This window comes from Sus scrofa, chromosome 1 (assembly GCF_000003025.6).
Source record: "Sus scrofa isolate TJ Tabasco breed Duroc chromosome 1, Sscrofa11.1, whole genome shotgun sequence".
In the NCBI taxonomy this organism is placed as follows: domain Eukaryota; kingdom Metazoa; phylum Chordata; class Mammalia; order Artiodactyla; family Suidae; genus Sus; species Sus scrofa.
In genome coordinates this window covers 66,428,609-66,455,023 of record NC_010443.5, presented here as the reverse complement: position 1 = coordinate 66,455,023, position 26,415 = coordinate 66,428,609, and the positions used below count along the sequence as shown (strand labels likewise).

At 39.6% G+C, this 26,415-nt stretch overlaps 1 protein-coding gene across 8 annotated transcripts in view; it reads left to right on the top strand.

The window, feature by feature from the left end:
* The window catches only part of USP45 (ubiquitin specific peptidase 45), a 67,191-nt gene continuing 40,993 nt past the window's right edge, over positions 218 to 26,415 (top strand). For 4 of the 8 annotated variants that reach the window (XR_002343647.1, XM_001925580.5, XM_013992723.2 and 1 more), the window contains exons 1-5: positions 218 to 313; positions 5,236 to 5,345; positions 9,454 to 9,626; positions 11,078 to 11,181; positions 15,910 to 16,010. Coding sequence is in view for 4 of the 8 variants with exons in the window: in XM_001925580.5 (XP_001925615.1) it covers positions 5,246 to 5,345; positions 9,454 to 9,626; positions 11,078 to 11,181; positions 15,910 to 16,010 (478 nt within the window). In the remaining 4 variants the exon portion in view is untranslated. Of the gene's footprint in view, positions 314 to 5,235; positions 5,397 to 9,453; positions 9,627 to 11,077; positions 11,182 to 15,909; positions 16,011 to 26,415 lie in introns of those variants that run through there. The other 4 variants (XM_013992722.2, XM_021090340.1, XM_021090336.1 and 1 more) reach the window with 4 other exon arrangements.

Genomic DNA, 26,415 nt, shown 5'->3' with positions numbered 1-26,415 from the left:
GGGACTCAATTTCGACTCCGAGCTGCGAATTCCAGGCCACTGCCAGGATCCAATTGTGAGTCTATTTACATTACTATAAGATTAGCCAGGGCCTACTCAGCCCTGCAAACCTAGAGGACGCGGGACTGACGCAAGCCAGACCCGCCCTATCCATACCCAACTCCTGGTGCGCGTCCACGCGAGGGGCGGTCCCGAACCCCCACCCTCCTGTGGCGTGGGGGCGGCACATGAGGCCCCGCCCCCGCTAGCGGGAGAGACGGCCGCGCAGGCGCAGTTTCTTCTGGTTGTAGACGCGGCTGCTCGGCCCGGCAGGGTGAGTCCGGGGTGCGGTGCTGGGGTCGCCCCAGTTTCTCTGTCTTCGTTCCTGACCCCTTGTGGCGTGACCCGCCGGGGAGAGAAGCCCCTTCCGCTCCCTCACCTTTCCGATCCTTGGGGGCGCCAGGAGGTCACCAACAGCCGCGTGAGCGCTGCCGGGCCGGCCAGGCATCCGGGCCGCGGCGGGGGGAGCCGGGGAGGCGGGGCGGGGACAGGGGCCGCCTCACCTTGACCTAGGGGCGCGTTCGCTCAGCACCCTTCCGGCTTCCCACATCCCCTCGCTCACACCTCCCAGCTCACTTTCTTTTCAGAAATTTTGGATGTTTTTGTGACCGGAGGAAGCGTGTCTTAGGACGGGTTTCTGGCAGTATCGTGTAGTATTAGGAACCTGGAGTTGGACTGTCTGGGTCCAAATCCTCATCCATCACTTAGTGGCTCCTGGCCTCTGCAAGTCCCCTAACCCCTTTGTGTCTCAGTTTAAGCATAAAATGGGGGGAGGGGGGACAATAGTAACCTATCTCATAAGATGGTTGTTATGATTGTAATTGTGAGGATCAGGTGGGTTAGTTATCTCTGAAGTGCTTAGAACCTAATGAGATTCATGCACAATTAAATACGTAAGTGCAAGTGCATCTTTTTGAGCCTGGTATCTAAAAGGAGAGTTTTGTCTTTCTCCGCCCTTCCCCAGAACCCCTGCCAAAAATAATTGCCCAAGACTGGGGGAAATTTTTTTTTTTCTTTTTTCAGAGTAGGGGCTTTTGTATGCATGGCCTTTTTAAAAAATGAAACATTTCTAAACAATTTAGTTGCACATCCTACCTTAGAGAAAAGACAGATTAGGGTAATGCAGAAGTTGAGTTGAAAACTGGAAGAACTTAATTTGTGCTGAAAAGATTTAACATAGTAGGCCTGAGACTGCTCTCCTTAGAAGGTTCCGCTTGCAGAGTTGGGCCTTGCTTAGCATCTGGGAACAATATGCTGTAGGATACAGTTTATGCAGAAGTTAGCAGCTTCCATAAATATCCCATGCCTGTGAGTCTGTAATAAATTTCCCTGAGCAGAAACATTGCACAGACATTATTGGATTTTACTCATTGTGGGGAAGAGTGTGGTTTGTTTGACCCCTCCTGGGAGGGTGAGAACCTGAGGAAGCCTGCACATGAATTCCTCTGGACTTGGCCTGTGTCTTTTTCCCTGTGATCAGTCTGTGTGTCCATATTACCTTGCTGTAATAAATTTTAGCCATGAGTCTAACTATATGCTGGGTCTCGTGAGTCTTTCTAGTGGATCTCCAAATGGGAGGGTGGTATTGGAACTCCCCAGATGCAGTATTGGTGACAGTATTTGAAGCTCTACCATTGGACTTTCATTTTGTCTCTTTTTTCCTGAAAGGGGAATTGAAAAATAAAGCCATACAGATAAGTGATGCCAAATAGTGGGTTACTGTCCAAAAATGAGTCTATGTTTAGACATACTGCATGTGTCAGAAAAATCACTGGACATTGATTCGACATGGCCAAGTTAAGTTAGAGTCAGTGCATTTGAAAATAGGCATAGGTCTTTTATAGATCACAGGTCAAATGACTTGTTCTTTTGGGTATTCTGCCAGCCTTAGCTATGTGTTAATGCTCATTTATATCAAACTCTCATGGGGAGTGAAAAAATGACTAATTTCTCATGGGATTCTGTTATGTCTATTTTCAGGGCAGCAAGTTAAAAGTTTGAGGGTAGAAAGATCAGATTTGCTATCTGATTATGTCTCTTTTCTCTCAGTAAAACAGAATACCAGATTATATTTGGAGGAGTAGGGAAAGGAGGAGTAGGAGGTTTGGGAGATTGCCAAATGGCTCTGTAAGTAAGTTGGCCAGAAGGTGTAGTAGATGATGGGATGTCTTGATCCATGTGAGATTGTGACTGAAGTTAGCAGACCCAGTTTCCTTTCTTGCAAGACTTTCTCCAGCCTACTTGGATGCAGACATGAGGAAAGTGGCTAATAATCCTAGAAAGAGCTCATCTAGGATTGGGGTTCTGTTAGTGGAGTGGTCTGGTGGTCATTAAGGCTGTGCACACATATTGTGTTCTTTCTGGGTACATGATAATGTTACAGTCTTTGTTCACATATCCTCTCCTCATGCCCACCCCCAGCCCCCTTGTCTACTTGAAGATGACTGTGGCCATATGACTTGCTTTGGCCAGTAGTATATAAGCAGACATGTGTCACTTGCAAATGAAGCTTGAAGAACCAGGACTCCATTTGCCACTTGCCTTTCTTCCTTCCCTGCTATGGTGATTGTGGAAGCACTCGCTGAGATGCAGCCTCTTGTCACCCTGTGCACTAGAGGAGGGTAGGAGTGGCTGACCATGAAAGCTGGAAGAACTCAACGTTGTGATCAGATAATGGAACTTGTATTAGTGATTTTGCAAGTGGGAACTATAGGGATAAGTGGATGCAGTCTGGACGGTGAAGGCAGGCAGAAGCAAAGTGGTTAAGGAGCCCAGAGGCCTGTGCGTCTCTGTAACCCTGAAGGCCTTAATTTATTGCAGCTTTGTTCAATGGTGATGACCCTTAGACTTAAAGAAATGGCTCTTAAAATGATAAACTCAGAAGCTTCCTTATGTGGAACATGGTATGACTAAATCAGGATTCAGAATTTATTATTGAATTCAAAGAGTTTTCCACCTTGATCAATAAAAGCAAATAAATCACCATGGAAATTCCAATAGCATTTAGCCATGGAGTAGCATGACATTAGGATGGATTTAGGATATGGTGGTTTATTTATGTAGTTATTTTTGTCTTTTTAGGACTTCACCCATGGCATATGGAAGTTATCAGGCTAGTGGTCAAATTGGAGCTGCAGCTGCTGGCCTACGCCACAGCCACAGTAACGCCAGATCTGAGCTGCATCCGGATCCTTAACCCACTGAGTGAGGCCAGGGATCAAACCTGCATCCTTAGGGACACTGTGTTGGGTTCTTAACCTGCTGAGCCACAGCGAACTCCTGACTTTTAGTTTTTTTTTTTTTTTATTATAAAGAGTTCATTAAAAAAAGTTTATTAAAAATATAGAGGTAAATAAATATCAGGAAGAAAGAGATAAGTTCGGTGTGGGATGTTATACGGCTTTGCTATTGAAAGTGTGGCCTGTGGATCCCAGCAGTGGCTTCCTCTTGGGAGTTTTTCAGACAGGCAGACCCTCAGGTCTTCTGCTAGCTTGATGAATCAAAATCCACATTTTAATAAGATCTCCAGGGTGACTCATATGCACTATCCTGATATCTTTAAATAGTCAGTGTCTTAGGAAAGTAAGACAGTATTAACTCTCTATTTCTTATGAGAAGAACATATTTGTAGACTAAAAAATACTAATGTGACGTAATCAATACAATGAGCAAACTTTGAATCCTTATTCAAAAAACCAGTGTAAGAGTTCCTGTTGTGGCTCAGCGGAATCTGAGTAGAATCCATGAGGATGCAGGTTTGATCCCTGGCCTTGCTCAGTGAGTCAGGAATCCGGCATTGCCCTGAGTTTGGTGTAAGTTGCAGATGTGGCTTGGATCCCATATGGCTGTGGCTGTGGTATAGGCTGGCAGCTGTAGCTCTGATTTGACCCCTAGCCTGGGAGCTTCCATATGCTGCAGGCGAGGCCCTAAAGAGCAAAAACGAAAACAAAACCAGTGCAGAAGCTACTTTGGGTCAGCTGAATAAATTAGAGTATGATGGAATATGAGATGATATTAGGGAATTATTGCTAATTTTCTTAGACTTGATAATGATGTGATTATATAGGAGAATCCCCTTGAGGAATACATACTCTGCAACATTTTTTTTTTTTTTTTTGTCTTTTGTCTTTTTAGGGCCGCACTTGTAGCATATGGAGGTCCCAGCATAGGGATGGGATCAGAGCTACAGCTGCTGGTCCGCACCACAGTTCACAGCAACGCCAGATCCTTAACCCTTCGAGCTAGGCTGGGGATGGGGATCGAACCCTCGTCCTTATGAATACTAGTCAAGTTCATTAACCACTGAGTCACGATGGGAACTCCTATGCTCTGCAACTTTTAAATAGTTCAGGAAAAATAAACATACATACGTGTGTGTATGTATATATATTATATGTACACATTGATATTTAGATAAGACATGGCAAAATGTTCTAGATGTGCAATGTAGATGGTGTATGGGTATTTGTTATACTTTTTTTTAACTTTTGTGAAAGTTTGCCTATTGTTACAATAAAAAATGGGGAGGGGAACCACAAAAAGTGCCATAACTCAAGATAGAAGTATATTGCTCTCCCAGTCGTCCACTGCTGGGTCCTACAGTACAGGAGGGGGCTCTACTGAGTTTGGCACCTGGCTTCCATCCCTGGTCTGTTGTGGCTTTTTCAGCTCCTGCTTTCTCCTACTTGGTGAAATGGGAGAAAGGGCAGAGGGAGGACATGAACCAGAAGCAGCATAAATCCTTTTTTTTATTCACCCTGACATCTTGCATCTGGGGATCAGCAAGTAAAAGTCAAATGTAAGGTGCCATGTGTATACTGGTTTAATAAAGATCTCTTTGGTTTTCAGCTGATGTTCTCCTCTTCTTCCTCTTATTAATTTACTAGACCAATTGAAATCAAGTTCATTTCCATTTTAGTATTCATTAAGTAAAATACATAATTTTTTTTTCTTTTTTGGCTTCCCTGAAGCATATGGAGTTCCCAGGCCAGGGATCAGATCTGAGCCCCAGTTGTGACCTAAGCTGAAGCTGCAGCAACACCAGATCCTTAACCCACTCTGCTAGTCCAGGGATTGAACCTGTGTCCCAGCACTCCCAAGATGCCATCAATCCTGTTGCACCACAGCAGGAACTCCAAAATATATAAAATTTTAATTTTGAGGATTAATATGTATTTTTTCCCTGAACCTTTTCAGTAAATAACAGATGCGGGTGAAAGAGCCATCCAAAGCTTTAACTGAGAAAGCCAAAAGAAGTAAAAGACCTACTATACCTCATGATGAAGACTCTTCAGATGACATTGCTGGTAAATTGTGATGTCTGGCTTCCTGAATAGTGTTGCAGAGGAGAAATAATAGTTATGTTTTTAATTAATACTTTAGTCTTTATTTCATCGTTTTCTGCATGAGCTTTAAAATCAGCTTGTCTAGTTCCAAAATATCCTGTTGGCATTTTTATTGAGATTTTCTTTATTTTATGAAGTAACTTAGAATTGGCATCTTTTCTTGTTGTTGTTTTGCATGGCTGTTAAAACCAAGCCCTCAAGCCAGTGAGGTTGGCAGCTGACCCTGGGGAGCTGTTGGCTTCCTGGCTTGGCTTTTTCTTTTAACCTCATGCTTTGGGTTTTGGCCGCTGAGGATTTTCCTTACTGACTTACCCGTTCAGTCCTCCATTTAAAAAGTTGTTTTTAATGTATTATTTCCATTTCTAAGTATTTTTAACTTGGAGGAGTGTTTCAGGTTAGATTGCCATATTGAAGGAAGTCTGAATTATGTCTTTAAATATTTGTTCGATTCTGTTAATACAGTTTTCTTCAGGGGTTCTAATTATTCCTCTGTTAACTCTTTTGCCTATCTTTTGAAGTTAATATTTTTCCTCAAATCTTCTAAAATTCTTATTTCCTTTTTCTTTTGTCTGCTGTTTTCATTTTTTTTTTTTAATTTTTATTATTTATTTATTTATTTATTTTAAGGCCAAGCCCGCAGCATGTGGGAGTTCCAGGACCAGGGATCAAACCCTCTCCACAGCAGCAACTCAAGTCACAGCAGTGATAACACTGGACCCTTAACCTGCTCAGCCCCCGGGGAACTTGTTCATTTTTATTTCTTACTGTGTCTTCAGCAGTGTCTCTTTCACCTTACCATCTTTTTAGCTGTATCTTTGTTTTTGTGGTTTATTTACTTCCATTTCTTTCCTGGACTGTGCTGGTCACTTCCTATTGTTTTGCCACCTTGGCCTAAAGTATTTGCTTCTTTTTTGTGTTGTTATTTCGTAACAGTGATTGCTTTGCCTTTTTTCCTTTCCCTTCTTTGCTTTTCCTTATATTATCTTAGCATAGAATTTGTGGCTTTGATTTTTCTTTGATTAGCCATTCTTTGATGTAGGGTTGCTTTTTTTGGGCCAGTTGGTTTTAGAATATTTGTGTAAGAAGGAAAACCAGAGCATTGTCTCCTAGTTTTTCTGAAAATGAACTTGGTGTTTTTTTTTTCTTTTTTGGCTGCCCCACAGCATATGGAGTTCCCAGGCCAGGGATCAGATCCCAGCCATAGTTGTGCCCTAAGCCACAGCTGTGGCTACTCTGGATGCTTAACCCACTGTTTCAGGCTGGAAATCGAACCTGCATCTCAGTACTCCCAAGACGACCCTGATCCTATTGCACCACAGTAGGAACTCCTGAACTTTTTGTTTCCTGTTCTTTTTGCCCTTGGATAGTGTTGGGGAGGATGAAGAGAAAATGTTCATTTTATGTCACCATTTGCAAACTAGAAGACCTCCTTGTAAAGTATTTTTGTTTTGTTTTGCTTTTGAGGGCTAAACCTGAGGCATATGGAAGTTCCCAGGCTAGGGGTTGAATCGGAGCTCCAGCTGCTGGCCTACACCACAGCCACAGCAACAGGGAATCTGACCTGCATCTGCGACCCACTCCACCGCTTATGGCAATGCTGGATCCTCAATCCACTGAGTAAGGCCAGGGATCCAGCCTGCATGCTCATGGATATTAACTAGTTGGGCTTGTTACTGCTGAGCCACAACAGGAACTTCCTAAAGTTTTTATTAATATTTAAACAAAAAAATGGAGATTTTGTTTATTGTTTTTGATTTGTTAATGTGAAACAACTGTAGACTTTACATTTTTATATTTTCATTCAGGAATCTCTCAAGGACCTACTTGTCAGATGAACTTTGGACAATTATATGATGAAACAAATTGCAGAAAGCTGAGGAAATTTATTTATTAATGTAGAAGGAAATTTTTTGCATTTTCCCCACAAAAGATAGTGAATACTATTTAATACTTGTAGCTCTTGTAGGGAAACCTCAGACTTTTTAATTTACTTATAAAAAATATATGTGGTTGAGATATTTAAAAGCTAATCGATTTAATTTAGAAGCCTGGGTGCTTTTAATCGTGAATTCACTTACATCTGAATTCATTAACAATTTCAGTCTCCTGAGTCTGAATTGTAGAATTAAAGAACAGTTGAGTTGTACCATGGCCAGATGCCACGCCAGAGGTGATATAGAAGTTGTGTGGAATGATTTTTCCCTTAGGGAATTTTAAAATATAAAAACCCAAACAGGAGTTCCCTTGTGGTACAGTGGGTTAAGGATGTGGCATTGTCACTGTGGCAGCTTGGGTCAATGCTGTGGTGTGGGTTTGATTCCTGGCTTGGGAACTTCTACATGCCGAAGGCGTGGCCAAAAATACCAACCGCTGCCCCCCAAAAAAACTCAAACAAAGCAATGACATTTGGTAAACTGTTTCTAGGTCCTGTACTTGTATGATCTTTTTTATCAGTCTTCCCCTGAACAGCCCTTTAATGTCATGCATACTTGCTTTTGAAACATAGGACTTCAGAATTACTCCTTTATTAGTCTAGTTTTACACCAAATTTGCTCTTGGTGTAAAATTAGAAGTTTTAATCTTTTTTTTTTTTTTTTTTTTTTTTTTTTTTGCTTTTTGCTTCTTAAGGCTGCACCAACAGCACTTGGAAGTTCCCATGCTGGGGGGTCAAATCGGTCAGAGATGCAGCTGCTGGCCTACACCACAGCCACAGCAATGCCAGATCTGACTTGCATCTTCAACCCATACCACAGCTCACAGCCGTGCTGGATCATTTAACCCACTGAGCGAGGCCAGGTATCGAAATTGAGTCCTCATGGATACTAGTTGGGTTTGTCGCCCCTGAACCACAACAGGAACTTCTAGAAGTTTTAATCTTTTATCAGATTTACATATTATTTTTGTTGAAATTGTTTATTATAAATAATTTCTCAGAAATCATATTCTACGTCTTCAGAATGAAATGGAACTAATGCTTAGTCTCCAGTTAACCAGTAGGTGAAAAGCAATGCTTTGCCTTCAGAAAGAGAAGTAGAGAAAGTTGAAATGTAAATGCTCCTTCTCTTTCCCTCTTCAAGGTATTCAGTCTCTGCCTTTGTTGTTTGATTTTTAGCAAGTCGTTGTAGGTTTGGTGTTTGGGACATTTGAGGTGTAGAAATTGAAGCATTCAGTGTTTGGGAGAAATGGAAGTGTTATTGAGCCCTTGGGAGAAGAATATGGTTATTTGAAGAACTAAAAACATACTTATTCATTTTGGCCATTTGTCTCCACACAGTGCACTCAGTGGAAATCTATTATAAAGGATAATTAAGGACCATGCTAAATGCTTGTTATTTTGGGAACAGCCATTAAGGAGAACTTTGTTCCTGCAAATTATGCCATTTTTTGCTCCTCTCTTTTCTTCATCCCAATGGTGAAAATAGTGTCATAGCCCATGGGAAAAGATTTCTCTTGTGTATCTTAGTGAAAAGAAAATATACTAAAATTTTTGACACATAGTAGCTGCTCAATAAATAATCTTCTTTATTAATTAAACTTCTAATTTTTGAAATAATTTTAGATTCACAGGAGGGTACAAAGACATATACAAGGAAGTTCCATTCACCTTTCATCCAGCCTCCTCTGATTTAACATCTTGTATTTCTATAGCACCATATCAAATCCAGGAAATTGACATCAGTATAATTTTTGGAGCTTATTCAGTTTTCACCAGATGTACATACATTTTGTCTGTGTGGGTGTGGGTGCGCATGTGTGCATGTGCGTGCAATTTTATTACATGTGTAGCTTTCTGTAACCACTGCAGTCAAGATACTTGACTACAATGTCACCACCCTGAGTGCTACTTATTTATAGCCACACCACTGCTCCTGGCAACCGCTAATCTGCTCTCCAATTTTATTACACAAATGTTTTATAAATGGAATCATGCAGTATGTATCCTTTTTGAGTTATTTTGTTTTTGGAATCTCTGTGTTTATTACAACATTTTAATATTAACTTTTGCTTGCTAATGGTGGTGCTTTGGTTTAGCAAAGAAAATGTTTAACTTTTGTTTTGTCTTACTCAGTAGGTTTCACTTGCCAACATGTAAGCCATGCTATCAATGTGAATCATGTGAAAAGAGCAATAACTGAGAATCTGTGGTCAGTTTGCTCGGAATGTTTAAAAGAGAGACGATTCTCTGATGGACAGCCAGTACTGCTTTCTGATATTTGGTTGTGCCTCAAGTGTGGTTTTCAGGTGAGAAAAATCTCTGTAATATGAGTTTGTCTTAAATATTTTCCTTAAATGCCTACTGTGAGTTGGACTGTTGGTAATGTTTGGAACTTAAGATAAATTTACTCTCCATTGAGACTGAACTCTCCAAGGCTGAGCTTATGTTTATGTTTACCATAAACATTTCTGTGTTATGTTCAGAAAGTAATCATGTGTGGTTTATAAATACTTTGAAAGGGAATCCAACCCACTTGCAAAAGTTCTCATATGTGGACTTGCCTTTATCTGTTTGTATTTACTTCGGAAATGGATCCAAGTTGTTCTGGGTTTTTTTTTTTTTAATCTTTTTGCATTCATGTTTTCTCTGAGAAGTGATTATTCTGTCTTTTTCCCCCCCTTTTTTTCCCAAAGTAATTTCTCTTAAGAGCATAGAAGTGATTGATATCGTTAATAAAAGAATTTTTAAATAAAATTAAAAGGTTTTTTGTTTTTGGTTTTTGGTTTTTTTGTTTTTTGTTTTTTGCCTTTTTTTTAGGGCTGCAGTCATAGCATATGGAGGTTCCCAGGCTAGGGGTTGAATCACAGCTGTAGCTGCCAGCCTACGCTACAGCCACAGCAATGTGGGATCCAAGCTGTGTCTGCAGCCTACACCACAGAGCACGCAATGCCAGATCCTTATCCCACTGAGCTAGGCCAGGGATCAAACCCGCAACCTCATGGTTCCTAGTTGGGTTTGTTTCTGCTGTGCCATAATGGGAACTCCCAAAGGTTATTACTATTTTTTTTTAAATAAGAAGCATCTCTGTTTTCTCACATAATAAGCCAAGAAGTAGAGCCACTTCAGAATTAGTTAATTCAATGAAAAAAACATTAAAAACTGAGATTTTTCCATTTTTCTGCTGTGCCATCCTCATTTTCATGGTTTCAGGATGGTCAAAGATGTTGCATGCACAGTGTTATCACACAGCAATTTCCAAAGGCCAGAAAGAGGGCAAAAAGTACATCCCTTCTCTGTGTTTTTTAAAATATGTGAAACTTTTCCAGAAACATCCATTAGACTGCCCCTTATGGCACATGGACCAGAACTGAATCTCACTTTATTTCTCTGATGATGGACATGACTGTGACTGGTCTGAGTCTCACTAGTTTTCCGTGGAGGTGTGTACAGGGGAGGGGCACTACTGGCCTGTGAGCATGTTCAGTAGCCCACCTTGCTAAGACAGAGAGTGTGTACATTTTTAATGGTATGGAAATTAACTTGGCTCATTACTGTTTTACTGTACAGCAAAAACCAGGTTAGCCTCTTTGCAAGAAATTGGATTTAATGAGAATCTCTGTTGCTTTCAGAAACTTTTCTATCCTTGAAATTAAAAACAAGAGAAACTTTTTTATAAGTTCGAGTATGATTTAAGTTTTGATTAGTATGAAATAGACCTATGTGTAAATCATGCAAATGGTATTCTCTTCATCTTTAGGGATGTGGTAAGAACTCAGAAAGCCAGCATTCAGTGAAGCACTTCAATAGTTGGAGAGCAGAGCTTCATTGTATTATAATTAGCCTAAGCACATGGATTATATGGTAAGTTCGATTTTGTTAGTACTTGTGTCCACTATAAAAAGTACCTTTTTTTTGAGTTTTATAAGGTAAGATATTTAACGATGTTATACCAGCTTATGCTTTTTAACCTGAACACCACATATGGAATAATTTAAGAAAATTAACATTATCCATGAATATACAGTTTAAATAAGGGAAAACCTAGTCATCCCACTAATTTTCGTTAACATTTTCTTTGTACAATAAAATAAAATTCTTGTAAGTTGATTTTTTTTTAATGAACTTACTAAATGAGAACTCTAGAGTTTTAGAGGAGGAAGGTGGTTAAAGTAGTCAAGCGGTTTGGCAAGTCTCTGCAGGGAAAAAGGAAAGCCTAGGCATATATAGTTTGTAAAAGTTATTAGATGATTCTGTTACTTAACCCTGGTTTGGAACTAAGTCTAATTCCCCCGTTTTATGTATAAGGACACGGAGTATCATTTACCTTTTTGTGGTTACACTGTAAAGACCCAGGCGCTAATATAAGTCTCTTGATTCTTTTAGTCCCTTACCAGCCTAGAACATTGCTTCAGTGGTATAAGTGCACACTGTGTTGAAAAGCTTTTCCTATATCTTAACAACAGAAATTTTCTGACTGGAGTTCCAGTCATGGCACAGCAGAAACAAATCCGACTAGGAACCATGAGGTTGCAAGTTCGACCCCTGGCCTTGCTCAGTGGGTCGGGGATCTGGCGTTGCCATGAGCTGTGGTGTAGGTTGCAGATGTAGCTCGGATCTGATGTTGCTGTGGCTGTGGTGTAGGCTGGCAGCTGTAGCTCCGATTCAACCCCTAGCCTGGGAACTTCCATATGCCATGTGGGTGCAGCCCTAAAAAGCAAAAAAAACTAACTGTAATTTATAGACTCCTAGGGTTACTTGCATGAATTTTCAAAGCTTTCAGGTTTTCTCTAGATGAAAATATTTTAACTTTTTGTTTCATTTCAGGGTTCTAAAATCAATAAAAGGATGTTTTGGTTTATAGAAAAGGCATTCATTGTATAGTTTAATTTAGTCACAGGATTAGATGCCTGCTGCATTTGTGTTTTTACTGTTGTTGGCCCCAAGTAATAGAGTTGGGGCGAATGAGTAAAGAACAGCTAGAACTTAAGATGTAGATGAAGCATTGGAGCCCAGGGAGAGGGCAGGATGCCCTAGTGTGTGGCTCAGCAAACATTTCTCAGTAATCTGAATAGTGCAGTGTCTCCAGTGGTAGGGTGTATCAGAATCATCAGCAGGGCTTGTTAGAATGGATGACTGGGTCCCAGGCCTTGAGTAGGGCCTGAGAATTTGCATTTCCAACAAGTTCCCAGGTGTTGCCCATGCTGCTGGTCTGGGGGCCACAGCTTGAGGACCACTGAAACAGAAAGAGGTAGCGGAAGAATTGAGTGGCACCTGGTAAAATAGGTTCATCTCAGGTGCATCTGAATTGGAACTTCTGTTGTAGCTCTTCAGGACCACAGTTATGGTATGGATCATGACTTCATTTCAGCAGCAAAACCCTACTTAGCATAATAGAGTTGTTAGTTTTAACTGAATTGATTTTGTAATTTTGTTTTACATTTCATTGTAATTTTGCTTTCATAGTTATATAGCATTACAAGTCTAGAGTTATAAGGAAGGTGAATTTACTGAGTTTTGTGAGATGAATGTATTCAATTTGTATTGTAATGAAAATTATTTTAAGTCACATTTGGCAATCCATAAAATTATTTCTCTTTCAAAGGAAGAAATTCAAGTTTGTCACATGCATTTACAGAAAGTTAAAAGCTGTGACTGTTTTCTTTTTCTCATCTAATTCTTAAACCTTAAAATGTTTAACAATTTCAGTATAAACTTCACTAATTTGGATTAGAGAAGGCAAGCCAGAACCAGAGAAAAACATGAAAAACCTAAAAAAAAGAAAGGACTATTGCAGATTTGATAACTTAATCATGACTAACAAAGTGTTTCTGGATAGTGGATTTAATGTTGCTTGAACAGATAATAATTATCACTAGTCATTGTTGTTTTTTTATCTCTGACTTCACATCAGAATCAGAATGAAATTTGAAAAACCCACAGACACCAGTGATCCTCTATTAAATCAGGGATTCTCTATTTTTAAGTTCCATAGGTAATTCTTACGCCTAACCAGGATTTAGAGGCACTGACTTGATACTTAAAAATAACATATAAATAAGTGCTTTTAAATCACTCAAAAGTTTGTTGAAAGAAGATTTATCATTTTCTTTATTACTGACTTGTGAGCCTGTGTCTAAGTTTCTCATCTGTAAAAAGCAAATATTGCACTTCTATTAAGCTATTTATTTTTAAAATGATCATACTTTTGGTGGGGGGGTGAACACGCAGCATATGGAGGTTCCCAGGCTAGGGGTCTAATTGGAACTACAGCTGCCAGCCTACGCCAGCCAGTCGCCAGATCCAAGTCTCGTCTGCGACGTACACCACAGCTCACAGCAACGCCAGATCCTTAACCCATTGAGCGAGGCCAGGGGTCAAACCCGCAACCTCATGGTTCCTAGTTGGATTCGTTTCCGCTGCGCCATGACGGGAACTCCGATAATACTTTTTTGATTGTTGTGAGGAATTAAACCAGAAAATGCATGTAGAATTTTTAGAACAGTGCATGGTGCATAGTAAGTGCTCGATTATTTTTTTGGTTATTTCTAATGGAAACAAATAGAATTATCTTGAGCTCTCCTTTTTTTTCCAAATTCCCTGCCATTGTGCAGTTTTTATGTATTTTTTTGTACTCTTAAAGGTACAACAATGTGTTTAATAACAAGTAAAAATTCAATTGCAATCTCAGTAAAACCTGCGACATTTCAATATTTCTCAAATGAGCAGTTATATTTTTATTATTTGTATCAATCATTGCATCAGTAAATATAAAGCATCTGTTATAGTGGCTGCTTGATAACTATAATTGTTTAAATTCCATCATGGTCTACTGGCGAAGATATTTAGGGAGTATTTTCTGACTTCATTCCTTTACCAATTTATCTATGTATCCGTATTTCTTTTTTTTTTTTTTTTTGCCAAAAAAATATTTGTTACAAACAATTCAAGAATTTAGCATGCTTACAGAGTACAAAATTAATGTTTATAAAATTATTAAAATATGAAAGTATATGTAAACACATATAACAAGCATTTAAAAAAAATACTACAGGAGTTCTCATCGTGTCTCAGTGGTTAACAAATCCAACTAGGAACCATGAGGTTGTGGCTTTGATCCCTGGCCTCTCTCAGTGGGTTAACGATCCGGCATTGCTGTGAGCTGTGGTGTAGGTCGCAGACTCGGCTTGGATCTGGCATTGCTGTGGCTCTGGTGTAGGCTGGTGGCTACAGCTCTGATTAGACCCCTAGCCTGGGAACCTCCGTATGCTGCAGGTGCGGCCCTAGAAAGACAAAAAAAAAAAAAGAAAAAGAAAAGAAAATACTACATAAATAGTAGCTATGTATCTGTATTTCTGTGTGCAGAGTGATAGAGTGGATCCTCAGTAAACATTTGACTGAATTTTAAATGCTATTTAGAAAAGAAACCCAAACCAAGTTTATAATAAACCAAGTTTATTGATCCCAGGACCACTAAGTTATAAACAAGAAAATTGCGAAGATCTAAGGCAGTGTTGGCATAAGGCATTGCATTTATAAAACACTTTCAGTACTGTCACTGTTCTCATTTGATCATTAGCTCTCATTAAGATGATAATGTGTGGAAGAAACCTTTATTAATACTACGTGCACTGATGAGTAAACTTAGTGGAGTGTAGTATTCTGAAAAGGAATATGTTTTGAAAATATCTTTTCTAACCCCCTCTTCCCAAATAAACCCCAAACAGAATGAAACACTTATATTGTCTAGTCTTGCTCTTCTCTGTAAGTGGAACCTCCATCACTTAAGCATTCAAGCCAGAAGCCTGGCAGTTAGTTTCTTCCCCTTTTTTATTTCATTTTATTATTCCAGTCTTCTAACAAAGATAGACAAAGTGGTATAATGAATTCCTCTGTATCGTTCAGCTTTAAACATTAACTCATAGGATGTCTTACTTCATCTAGACCAGGATTTCTCAGTCTCAACACTGTTGTCATTTGGGTTGATAATTCTTTGTTGTGAGAGGGCCATCCGGTGAGGGGACAGGATTAGCAGCATCCCTGGCCTCTAACCACTGGATGCCAGTAGCAGCTCTCCCAGTTGTGACAACGAAACAGGTCTCAAAACCTTGCCAGATATCCTCTGAGGGGAAGAATTGCTGTTTGGGTATCACTGGCATCCCCACATTGGCTTCTCCCTTTCCTCTTCCTTATATCCCATTCATTACTCCTACCTGAAAATATGTAAACCTTTTCATTTCTCTCCAGATCCACTGCATCAACCCTGATCTGCTTCCATTCCTGATACCATCCATCCTGACATTAGTCAGAGCGATGTTTTCAAAATGTAAATTGGATCATAGCACTTTCCTGCTTAAAAACTTCTCTTGGCATGCCATTACACTTAGGATAAACTACAACTCTAATTTGAATGATAAGGCTCTATATGAATTGTTCCCTGCTTATTTCTGTAGGTGTACCTTATTTCTCTTGCCTCATTCTATATATCCCTGTTACCTCATTCTTTAAAGACAGATAACACCTTTATTACCTGATGTGCAGAATTATTGAAGCTTCTTTTCTAATATTTGCTTACATTTTATATTTTTTCAGGTGTTATGAGTGTGATGAGAAATTATCAACACATTGTAATAAGAAGGTTTTGGCTCAGATAGTTGATTTTCTCCAGAAACATGTTTCTAAAACACAAACAAGTAAGTTAAGCAGTTGCTAAAGAAATTTGTATGAAACTATGATATTTCACAATTCTTATAAGGAGATAATAAATTCATAAAGAGTACTTTGGATTTTATTTTGACCTCTCAGTAGGCGTGCCATGAATTCTTAGGTAGCAATTTTGTGATGATGTTATCTCTTGTTGTATATACGTAACTGATAATGAGAAGCTGGAGAGAGTAGTGACTAGATTGTGGCCTTTTGAGTTAAACATTGGCTGAATTTGTTTTTGCTTTTTTGGGGGGTGGAAGGGGGCTGCACCCATGGCATGTGAAAGTTCCCGGGCCAGGGATTGAACCCACACCTCAGATGCAACCTGCGCCACAGCTGTGGAAACCCTGGATCCTTAATCTACTGCACCCACAAGGGAACTTCCCAAACAGTGCTGAATTTGATTTTAGATTCAAGTTCCTGTCTGTGTGGCTTCTACTCCATAGCTTCCTTATGTAAAAAAGTTAGTGCAGTAATTCTGTCACATGGGATTGTTGTGAGGCTTAGGGTTGCTTTCTAAAGACTTGGAAATAAAGTGTGCAAAAATCCTTGCACAGTTGCATAGTCCCTAGCACATACTTAGGAAATGATATCCGTTATTTGTTACAGAATTGTCATGTGGTTCTGACACTGCCTACCTGCCGTTAGGCTCAGCTTGCCAATTAAGGGCTCAGTTCCCTGAAAATACTGCCCTCACTTCAGACATTCTCAAGCTAGCAGTTCTCTGGCCACCTGCATTTCTGACCAACTGGCTATGGAGGTTCCCACTACCCTTTTTGGTTCAATAATTTGCTAGAATGACCTAGAGAACAGGGAAGTGCTCTACTTATAGTTACAGTTTCATTGTAGCAACGACAACAAAAAGAAATAGAAATCAGAACCAGCCGAAAAGAAGAGCCACATGAGATGAGGTCTGAGAAGGTCCCAAACGTGAAGCTTTTGTATCTTCTTTCTGTGGAGTCAGATGCACCATCTTCTCAGCACATGGACTCTAACAGTACACACAGAGTATTGTTCACCAGGGAACCTCATTGGAGTTGGGGTGTGCAGAGTTTTTAGGGTTTCATTGCATAGGCGTGGCTAATTGAATTATTGACCAGCATGATTTAACTCAGTCTCCAGTATCTCAACCCTCTAATTACATGTTTGGCTTTTCTGGTCTGGCTGGCTCCCATCCTGTGTCATCTCATTTAGCATAAATTGTCTAGGGTCCCACAATGAATAAAAAATATACTTAGTTAACATAAACTATCAAGTATCTTCCATGGAGCCCACCATGAGTAAAATAGATACTCCTGTCACACTGGAAATCCAAGGATTTAGAGGGTGCTTCTTAGGAACCTCGGACAAAAGGACAGCCAAATCCTTTATTGTACAATAGGAATGTGTTATATATGGCACTTTGTTATCCAACATATAAGGAACATGTAACACATGTTAATATAAATTTATTGTATATAGAGAAGCAGTTTCTTGGTTCAAAAATATTAAGTGCCTACAACATGTCAAGTTTTATACTTTATTTGACATGTTGAATAAAACAAGTTTTCTCTTGCCATTGCAGGGTTTAGAGCTTAGTAGGAGAGACAGAAACATAAGCAAATATATAACTTGCTTATAATATATAAGGAAATATATGGCCGTAGTATAAGTACTACAAAGGAAAGGAACAGATTGCAGTGATAGGTAATAATCTAGTGGTCCTAGTGATCAGGAAAGGCCGGTGTGGCTGGAGTATGGTTTGCTGGGAGAGAGTAGAATGTGATGAAGAAGTAGGTGGGCAGATCCTGAAGGATACTGTAAGGAATTCCATGGTAAAGAATTTCTGTTTTAGGAGTTCCCTGGTGGCTCAGCAGGTCATGGAGTCAGCGTTGTCACTTCTATGGCTCGGGTTACTGCTGTGGCTTGGGTTTGATTCCTGGCCTGGGAGGTCTGCATGCCTCAGAAGTGACCCGCATTCCTCTTTTATTGGAAGTGCAATAGAAGCTATTAAAGAGTTTGAAGCAGAAGAGTAACAGTCATTTCATCTTTTTAAAAACAAAGATAACTCTGATTGCCATTTGGAGACTAGACTCTTGTGGGTTAAGAGTGGAGGTGGGTTGAGAAGACAGGAAGTTATTGTGGTAGTCAGGTGAGAGATGAGTAGAGGTACTGGTGAACTGATAATTTAGGTGTAATGAGTGAGGGAGAGTAGGAGGAATCAAGGACAAGCCTCAGGATTTTGATTAACCAGTTAAGTAGGAATAAATGGCCATGATAATTTTGAAATGCCTTTGGAGAAGGAATTGAACTGCTTAGAGATGTAATCAGAAACTGAAAAATTAGGTAAAAATACAGTTTTCAGCTGTATTTTCTTTTTCGGTGTTGTTTCTTTTTTGGCCACCCTGCGGCATATAGAGTTCCTGGGCCGGGGATCAGATCCAAGCACTTGCGACCTAAGCTGCAGTTGGGCGGCTCCTTAACCCACTGTGCTGGCTGGGGATGGAACCTGTGTCCCAGCACTCCTCAGACGCCACTGATCCCATTGCACCACGGCAGGAACTCCTTCAGCTATATTTTCTTATTTTTTATTTTTATTTTTTGTCTTTTTGCCTTTTCTAGGGCCGCTCCTGAGGCATATGGAGGTTCCCAGGTTAGGGGTCTAACTGGAGCTCTAGCCACCGGCCTACACCAGAGCCATAGCAACGCAGGATTTGAGCCGAGTCTGGGACCTACACTACAGCTCACGGCAACACTGGATCCTTAATCCACTGAGCCAGGGATTGAACCCTCAACCTCATGGTTCCTGGTTGGATTCGTTAACCACTGAGTCATGATGGGAACTTGCTATATTTTTTTCTAGCCCACTGTATAACTGTTTTTGTTAGCTATTGCTCTGGGACAGTCATAGTGAAAAAATTGGAGGAGGAACTACAGGAGGTAAACATGGGTTCTTGGACAGCAAAAGAAGTGACTAATTTTATCACTCATTCATTGGAGAATATGGTGGTTGTAGACATTTAATACTTACAGATGTCAGTCTTAATGCTGTCTCCTGAAAGGTGCGAATTAGTTTCATTGGCCAAGAGAAGAAATGTAGGGAGATGATGCCAAGGGTGGCAAAAGTAGGATTGTACTTTTGGATTTTTTTTTTTCTAGACTTTTTACCTTGGAGTTTCCTTAAAGAGCAAAGCTGGTCTGATTCCATTCAGTTTTACAGGTTTCTTAAATATTTATTATCACAAGGATATAAGGTGAGGAACCTGGAATGCTATGAGAGAAGAAACATAAGCCTTGAGTTGGAGGAGTGGAGATGCGGGCAGGGTCTGGCTTTCACATTTGATTCTTTCAGTCACTAGCTCTGTGACCTAGGACAAATTGATTTGTCTGAGCCTCCTTTTCCTCAGTACCTTCTCCCTCTTGCTCCAGGAAATAGAAAGTGGTTAAGCCCTTTCCTAAAAAAGTTTTAAAAAGGTGTGAGATTGAAAAAAAGAATGGTGTAAGCTGAATAGAATTTTGCATCTTGAGTGATATTCAAGCAGAGTCCTTCAGATATTCAGAGAGGGATGCAGTGTTCACTTGAAGGGACTCAAAGGAATCAGGATGAGCTGGCTTCCATGCTGACCATTAAAGGATGAACTTTGGAGAGTTGGAGAGAGAGGAGGGAAGAAATCCTTTCAGGTGGTGGGAAGGAAGCACCAATGTAAGCTTTAATTGTGTTTCTGCAACCATGGGTAGCACCTGGATCAGTGCGCAACAGGTTCTTAAAGGCGTTTGAGAGGGTCTAGAGCCTTTAAAGTTTCGGGAGAGATGTAGTTCTGAATTCAGGGTGTCCAGAAATTCTGGGGCAAAATGTTATTTTCTTTGCATTCCAGGCTACAGCAGCTCTCAGGCAAGTTTAATTTAAAAAAAGATTCCTTGGTATTCTAAAAGTAAGTTGGGGGGAATATAGAGTATTTCTATAAAATACTTTACAAATCAAATACGCAAGTTGCTATTGAGGTTTGTAAGAATGCTGGATATGGTTATGTAGCTATTTTAAATGATAATTGTGGGCATGTCTGTGTCTGGTAATTCAAAAAGACTGTGAAACTGTATATATTGTGTTCAGGTTAGAGAATAAGAATGGTTTAAAAGGAGCCCTGTTGTATTTTGTGGTAAGTAAAAATAGCTAATGAGAGGAAAGCCTGTATTAAATGAACTTAAACATGTTTTTAAGTTCTACGATACCTGGGCTGATTTCATGTCTCATACGCCTACTTCAGCTTCCCTGCTTGGTGAATCTCAACTTTTGTTCCCAGTAGCCTTTAGGACTCTTAAAAAATTATTGAGGACTTAAGGAGCTTTGGTTAAATAGAGCATATCTATCAATATTTATCATTTTAGAAATTAAAACTGGAAAATTAGAATATTTATTAATCTACTGAAGAATAGTAATAATTCCATGACATGTTAACACAAATAACACTTTTCCAAAACAATCCAAACTTATAATGAGTGGCATTGTTTTACATTTTTTACATATCTCTTTAATAGAAATAGCTGGATTCTCATACCTTCTTCTGCATTCAGTGTGTTCTGATGTCACATGGCCTGTAGCCTCTGGGAAACAGCTTTGTATAATTGAGAATGAATGAAAGTAAAAAAATAATAATAGTAGTAACATCTTAGGCTTATTATGAAAATACCTTTGCCCTTAAAGACACCTGAAAGGAAGGGTTTGTCTTCGGATCCACTTTCAGGACTGCTGAATTAGCCAGCACATTTCTGTCTTTATAGTTTCTTTGTTCTTACTTGCCCTAAGACTAAGCTCAAATCCTACTTCAATGACACTTTCCCAATCCTTTGCTGTATCTCTTCTCTGAAGCATACTGTAGAATCTTAACATTCAGTTTTTTTGTTGTTGTTGTTGTTGTTGTTGTTGTTGCTATTTCTTGGGCCGCTCCCGCGGCATATGGAGGTTCCCAGGCTAGGGGTTGAATCGGAGCTGTAGCCACCGGCCTACGCCAGAGCCACAGCAACGCAGGATCCGAGCCGCGTCTGCAACCTACACCACAGCTCACGGCAACGCCGGATCCTTAACCCACTAAGCAAGGGCAGGGACCGAACCCACAATCTCATGGTTCCTAGTCGGATTCGTTAACCACTGCGCCACGACGGGAACTCCCCAACATTCAGTTTTGTGGTGTTTAGCTTTTATGTGTCTACGTGTCTTATTTATAACACTGTTCATGCCTTGAGGATTGCACTCTGGCTTACATTCTTTTTGATTCTCATATAACGAGGCAGTAAATTCTTGCTGTATTGAACTGAACTAGCATGTTACCAGTTTTTACTAAGTAGATAAGCTTTGCATTTTCAACACAACACCCCTGAATATTATGATTTTTTATTTTATTCATTCATTGTTTTAATACATTTGAATTTCTACCTTGGGCTGGACTCTATGCTCGATACCGGACATACAGTAGTGAATAAGACATATCTAGTTCTCTGTTCCTGCCGTTATTGATCTTTTGGTCAGTGAGGGATATTGTCAGATCCTAGTTATGATTACTGTTTAAACAGTGCCATGATAGAGCAAGCATAGAGACTGTAAGAACACTTTGGAGGAGTATGTAACCTAACCTAGACTTTTTATTTAGAGGAAGAGATTTCTAAGCTGGGAGCTGAAGGATATCTAGATATTAGCTAGGCAGAGAGGGAAGGGGTGGGAATATGCTCCAGGCAGAGGAGACGGCTCTTTGAAGAGGGATCTTGATAACATGCAGGGTTGAGTTTTGTGATGTTGGACCATGGTGACAAGTGAGAATCTAGAGGTAAGTAGAAATAGCTATTGAAGGGCCTTGCAAGTTTAAAATTTATCCTGCAGGCAGTGAAGAACCACTTATAGGTGTTAAGTGGAGACGTGGAGGATCAGTTTTGTATTTTAGAAGTATCAACGGACTGTAGTATGGAGATAGAGAGGAATGCTTGAGTATGAATACTTGCCCATTCATATGACAATATCATTTTATTATATGACCAAATAAAGATTTCTAAGGCTTGGATTTATTGGAATTTTGAGAACAAACAAGTGAGGTAATTATTATTTGGTTCCAAGATAGAAGAGTGGTGAGATGGCAAGGTTTTTCTTTTTATTCTTTAAAGATTAAACTTCTTTTCAGCTGTAGAAAGGGGCAAATTACATTAATACTACATGACTGGTTTAGGTAATTGCATTAAGCAGTTGAGGGAACCCTAGTGCTGGTTCCCAGAAGAATGCTTACAGCTGTGTAGGTTTCACATCTGATGCTAGGCTTTGCTTAAAAAACAAAACAAAATCAGAAAAAAAAACCCTCAAACTCTCCACCGCCTCCCCTTCAAACACATACCAGAAAACTAAAAACAACAAATAAAATCCCCATGTCATGAAAAGGTCATATGTGACACAAGATTGAAAAAAGAGCAAGAAAACTTTCCTTTGAGACCCAATCATAAATATGTATTGTTAAAAGGGGGCCAATATTCTCTGAAGGGCTTTTTTCTCATTCTGGTAGTCTTGTAAATGTTACATAAGTATTCTACAAGCGCTTATAGGAATTCCCACTAAAATTATATTATTGAATATTGGCTTGCTGTTTGTGAACCAGACAGATAGATTAACAAATCTCACATTCTTTTCTAAAGCAATACATTTGGCTCATAAGTTTAATATTAGTGGGATGCCATATTCAAAGAACTTAGAGCATAAAATATTGTATTCTGTTAAATACGTTAAGCTTATACTCTTGGTATAAAAAGACGTGTTATGTTGGTTCTTTTGGTTTTATTAAGTTTGCTGTGTCTTTTTTTGAAATAAGAAAATAAATAGTACATTTGAGATCTGAAATAAGATATCAGAGTATAAATAATATCATCCTTTTACAGTTACAATTTGTAATATAATACTTTGAATTTATTATAAAGTAATACATTCTGTTCTGCTCTGAAGTGATAATCATATTCCTAAAATTTGCATTTTCAAAAATTAATACTAAAAAATAGTTATTTCCCTAGGCAAAAGGGGTTAGGAACAAAAAAATGTTGAACATTCAAAAAACAACTTGTGGGAGTTCCCTTCGTGGCTCAGTGGTTAACGAATCTGATTAGGATCCATGAGGTTGAGGGTTCGATCCCTGGCCTCACTCAGTGGGTTAAGGATCCAGAGTTGCCGTGAGCTGTGGTGTAGGTTGCAGACGCAGCTTGAATCTGGCGTTGCTGTGGCTCTGGCATAGGCTGGCAGCTACAGCACTGATTGGACCCCTAACCTGGGAACCTCCATATGCCGCAGGTGCAGCCCTGGAAAAAGACAAAAAGACCAGGGGAAAAAAAAAAAAAAAACCTTGTTCCATAAAAGGATTTAAATCTGGGGTGCCTCGTCCAAACTATAGAACATAGAGAATTATTCGAATGACTGTTTTCTCAGTTATCCCCGAAACAGCGCTAACTTCTGGACATATAGGAAGAGGTTAATTGCAAACATTGGGTACCTTGGGCATTAGGACTTAACTTTTTCGAGGAATGCTCTGAAAAGGGCTGCTGTAAATTTTAAGAAAGCTATAAATTCACACACCAAAGACATCCAGCAATTGATCTCATCTAGCTTTTGCTTGAGAGTAGTGGTCTTTTCTTTTGAATCACAACTAGCATTTCATTACTGTCTTAGATTATCATATTTATTAAACATTGTCATCCTTCGTTATATAGACGGAGAGCAGTTCATAATGGTTAAGTATGTGGATTCTGAAGCCTGACTGCCTGGGTTTGAATCTGCTCTTTTTTTTTTTTTTTTTTTTGGACTTTTTGTCTTTTCTAGGGCTGCACCCGAAGCATCGAGGCATATGGAGGTTCCCAGGCTAGAGGTCTGGGAGCTGTAGCTGCCAGCCTATGCCAGAGCTACAGCAAGTCAGGATCTAAGCCGAGTCTGCAGCCTCCACCACAGCTCACAGCAATGCCGGATCCTTAACCCACTGAGCAAGGCCAGGAATTGAACCCTCAACCTCATGGTTCCTAGTTGGGTAAACCACTGAGCCATGACAGGAACTCCTAAATCTGCTCTTTATAACTAGCTGGTGCCTTCGTTTGATCATCATCTTTACAATGGGGAAAATTATCAGAGGAGATGATGCTCTCAGACTCTTTATTTAAATAAGCAAACTGCAAAATAAGTTTGGCTTCCCAGTGCTTATGGGAAACTCAGGGTGCACTGGTGTTCCACTTCTGGTTTAACCAAGGCAAGTCACAAGTATTTATACCTTTGAGAAAACAGACATTCAGTATTACTTGGCAGCGAATCCACTATTGGCTGTTTCCAGTTTTCTCCTTTGGTGAGCAAAGCTGCATCTCTGTGTACTTGCTCTTTTATTTCTGTAGGTTAAATTTTTTGGAATTTCTGGCCATTTTATAAACACATCTTAAATTTTGATTACTTTTGCTAAGCTGCCCCCCAGAAAAATTATAAGAGTAGTCATTTTTCCATATTTAACTTTGTTTTGTTTATAGTCTTTAGGTTTTTTTTGTTTTTGTTTTTGGCAGTAATGAAGTTTTCAGTGGCATCATTGCCAAGTCTATCAGTCTTTTCTGCAATGGTTTTTTTGCCTTTGGGGGTTATGATTTGAAAGTCTTTTTGTACTCCAAGATTATAAAGATATTCACCCACAAGTTTCTGGTATGTTCAGAGCTTTTTAAATTTATAATTTAATGTCTTTAGACTTGGTTTAAAAAAATAGTTAGAGGATCTTTGTGTTGGAATCTTTTTTTTAGGACTGTGCCCGAGGCACATGGAGGTTCCCAGACTAGGGGCCGAATTGGAGCTGTAGCCCCCAGCCTATGCCACAGCCTCAGCAATGCCAGATCCGAGTCACATCTGCAACCTACACCACAGCTGACGGTGACGGCAGATCCTTAACCCACTGAGCAAGGCCAGGGTTTGAACCCGTGTCCTCGTGGATCCTAGTCAAATTCATGTCTGCCGAGCCACACCGGGAACTCCCTGGAATCATTTTTGTGGTAGAAAAATTTGAGGTACTTAAGGTTATTTTTTAGATAGTCTTAGCCAAATTGTTGAAAACAATTTTCGTTTGTTTTGTTTTGCTGGTGCTTCAGCGAGTTTTCTGTCTTGCCAAACCTGAGAGGTATGTACAAAGCCTATCAGGTCTACTCAATTAACTGGCAACTCTTTGAGTACTCAGATTACAGGCCTAAAGGTAAACGAGAGAGGAGTTCCTGTTGTGGCACAGTGGAAACAAATCTGACTAGGAACCATGAGGTTGCAGATTCGATCCCAGGCCTCGCTTAGTGGGTTAAGGATCCAGCGTTGCTGTGAGCTGTGGTGTAGGTCGAAGAAATGGTTCAGATCTGGCGTTGCTGTGGTGTTGGCTGGTGGCTATAGTTCTGATTAGACTCTAGCCTGGGAACCTCCATATGCTGTGGGTGGCCCTAAAAAGCAAAAATAAATAAATAAATAAATAAAAGTAAATGACAGAGATATCTATGAAAGACCTTTAAAACTTTTTAATCTAAAATGCCTGAAGTTTTCTCTTCATGTTCTTTGCATTCTCGTGGGTGTCTATGTTATATTGTTAAATAAGTGTAATACCTGATGGCAACATTGGTAATATGAAGGAGAAGGAGGTAAGTAATGTTATGTAATAATAGATAATATATACCTAACATATTAGATATATGTATCATTGATAAATATATGTGTCATTAATAAAATAACCTTCTAACCCAGAAATTCCGTGATGATTCTTCATAATTATGGGCATTTCATGGATTCAAGTAAAACTTGAGGAAAACAAATGATTCAAATTTTGGGTCATTTGTCTTTTTTGTTATTGTTGTAGCAGCTTTGTTCTTTTTTTTTTTTTTTTTTTTTTTTTTGTCTTTTTGCCTTTTTGAGGGCCGCTCCTGCGGCATATGGAGTTTCCCAGGCTAGGGGTCAAATCGGAGCTGTAGCTGCTGGCCTACGCCAGAGCCCTGGCAACACAGGATCCGAGCCGCGTCTGCAACCTACACCACAGCTCACGGCCACCAGGTCCTTAACCCACTGAGCAAGGGCAGGGATCAAACCCGCAACCTCATGGTTCCTACTCGGATTCGTTAACCACTGCACCACGACAGGAACTCCAGCTTTGTTCTTTTAATTGTCTCATTCATCAATATATCTTGAATCTCAGTCCTTAGTACATTCATTCCGTGTTATAAAGGAAGAGTTCTTTAAGTGAATATGGTCTAAAATCACTACCGGGTTGAGAAAGCTTTATTGTCTCCCAAAACAAAATGATCAGTAATTATTCTTCATTAGAAGTAATGAATTGCTTTTTATTAAAATGCTTACCTGCTTGTAGGTCAAATAATTGAGAGACTGATTCAGACACCCTTGTTTTA